The 1,784-nt window shown below is 53.4% G+C and overlaps 1 protein-coding gene across 1 annotated transcript in view; it reads right to left on the bottom strand.

Moving 5' to 3' along the window:
* Positions 1–1,784, bottom strand: part of LRIT1 (leucine-rich repeat, immunoglobulin-like and transmembrane domains 1) — a 12,180-nt gene that overhangs the window by 7,953 nt on the left and 2,443 nt on the right. The window contains exon 2 of the mRNA XM_008586093.1: positions 907–1,003. Within this exon, the coding sequence (XP_008584315.1) occupies positions 907–1,003 (97 nt within the window). The remainder of the gene's footprint in view (positions 1–906; positions 1,004–1,784) is intronic.

The raw sequence follows: 1,784 nt of genomic DNA, 5'->3' as shown, positions 1-1,784 counted from the left end.
GTGGGCAGGTTGACCAAGCTGCTCCCACCTAGAAGCTGGATTCTCAGAGAAGCCTTGGTTACCAAGGAAGGCATCTGGGATGCAGAAGGAGCGTTGGTCTAACTGCACACCCCCTGATCACACTGGAGGGGGTGAGGTGATCATGCTTTACTTTGCTGAGGGAGGGTGTTCTCTTGTAATGTCACAGCAAATTGCTTATTGCAGGCCTTCCTGGGTAACACACACACCACCAGCATCCATCAGCTTAACTCTCAGCTTAACTCCCAGCCTCACTCCCCTCAGAGGGCCCTCCATGCAGATAGGCTGCTGCACAACAGCGGTGGGACTGTCAGGCAGGTAGCACTGACTGTAAAAGCTCTGGCTTCAGGGGAGGGAATGGCACTGGCTGACATTAGGGGCCCTAGAAACTGCCCTTGGGATTTCATTTCTCATCCTAAGACTAACTCTGCTGCCTGGAGTTTTCCCCTGGTCCCTGCCCAGGGCCGATCACCAGATGGAAAGAGTTCTGGAAAGGGAGTCAAAATGCCTGGGTTCCAGGGCTGTCACTGATGCTGTGTGACTTTGAGCCCTGTGCTCTCTGTGGGTGGGTGGGTGGGTGGGAGGGGGAAGCTCTTTGTCACTCTGATCACCCTGTCTTTGCCCACAGGCTATTTTCCAACCTGCTTAAGGGGCTCAGCCTGGCTTCCCTTGGAGAGAGGATCCTTATTATCCATATAAGTTGAAGCATCAGAGATTTGGCCAAACATGGAGCTCTTCCTGTTCCTCAGACCATACAAAGTGTCCTTTCTTGGGGGCTCCTCTCCCTTCTCTGCCTCCCCTCACGCCCAATCCACCTGACACCCATTACTCGGATCACTGAAAGGGTAGCTCTGGTAACATTGTTTCCCTGATCAGAAACCANGGCACCCTGCGGATGGCCGTCCGCTCCAGGCACAGTCTGGTGGTGTCCGGGGGGATAGACGCCGGGGGCAGGGTCATGTCGGGGTCGTTGCACACCACCGTCCTGGTCACACACATGGGGGCGTTAGAGCAAGGGGCCTGCTGGGTCAGGGGTCCGCCTCGTCCCCCCACCCTCTTTCACGAGGCTTCCAGGACCGCCTGTCAACACGGACACCAACCCCAGGGTCCCAGGAGGGCCACTGGGTTTTCACTGGCCTGAAAGACCTGACATGAAACTGTTATGTCCCATTCCCGCCAGCGACACCAGCAGCCACTAAGGAGAAGTATCACGTCCTGTGGTCGTCCCATGTTGCAGCATCACACACATGTGATCACAGGGCTCATTTGTGAAATTATACCTTGAGTTTTGTCACCGTTTTGGCTTTTCCTCATTTTTTTTTTTTTTAAATATACCAAAGAGCATCAAGATGGAAGTGCCTCAAATCTCTCCTGATTCCGAGGGGCCATGAAGATGTGGAAGAAAGCACATTAAGGCAATAAGATTTTCGGATGATAGTGCAGTTCGGGTGTTGCAAGGAGGAAGGTCTGGATATAGGTGAGAGTTGATGGGAAAACATATTTTGGATTGGGGAGAAAACAAGCAAGGGAGGAATTAAAGGAAACCAGTGACAGCCCAATGCAGGCCAACAGCACAGGTCCTGGTGGGGCAGTCTGGGCACAAAGAGCACGGGGACACATCTGTCCTGATACCCAGACTGGGCACTTGCAGGCAATTTCATATGCACAGTACAGGCACTCTGCTCACTGTACAGGAGTGTGGGGTGTGGGCAGGTTGACCAAGCTGCTCCCACCTAGAAGCTGGATTCTCAGAGAAGCCTTGGTTA

Source organism: Galeopterus variegatus, unplaced genomic scaffold, assembly GCF_000696425.1.
Source record: "Galeopterus variegatus unplaced genomic scaffold, G_variegatus-3.0.2 Scaffold3825, whole genome shotgun sequence".
NCBI classification, from domain to species: Eukaryota; Metazoa; Chordata; class Mammalia; order Dermoptera; family Cynocephalidae; genus Galeopterus; species Galeopterus variegatus.
This window is presented reverse-complemented; position numbering and strand designations above follow the sequence as displayed.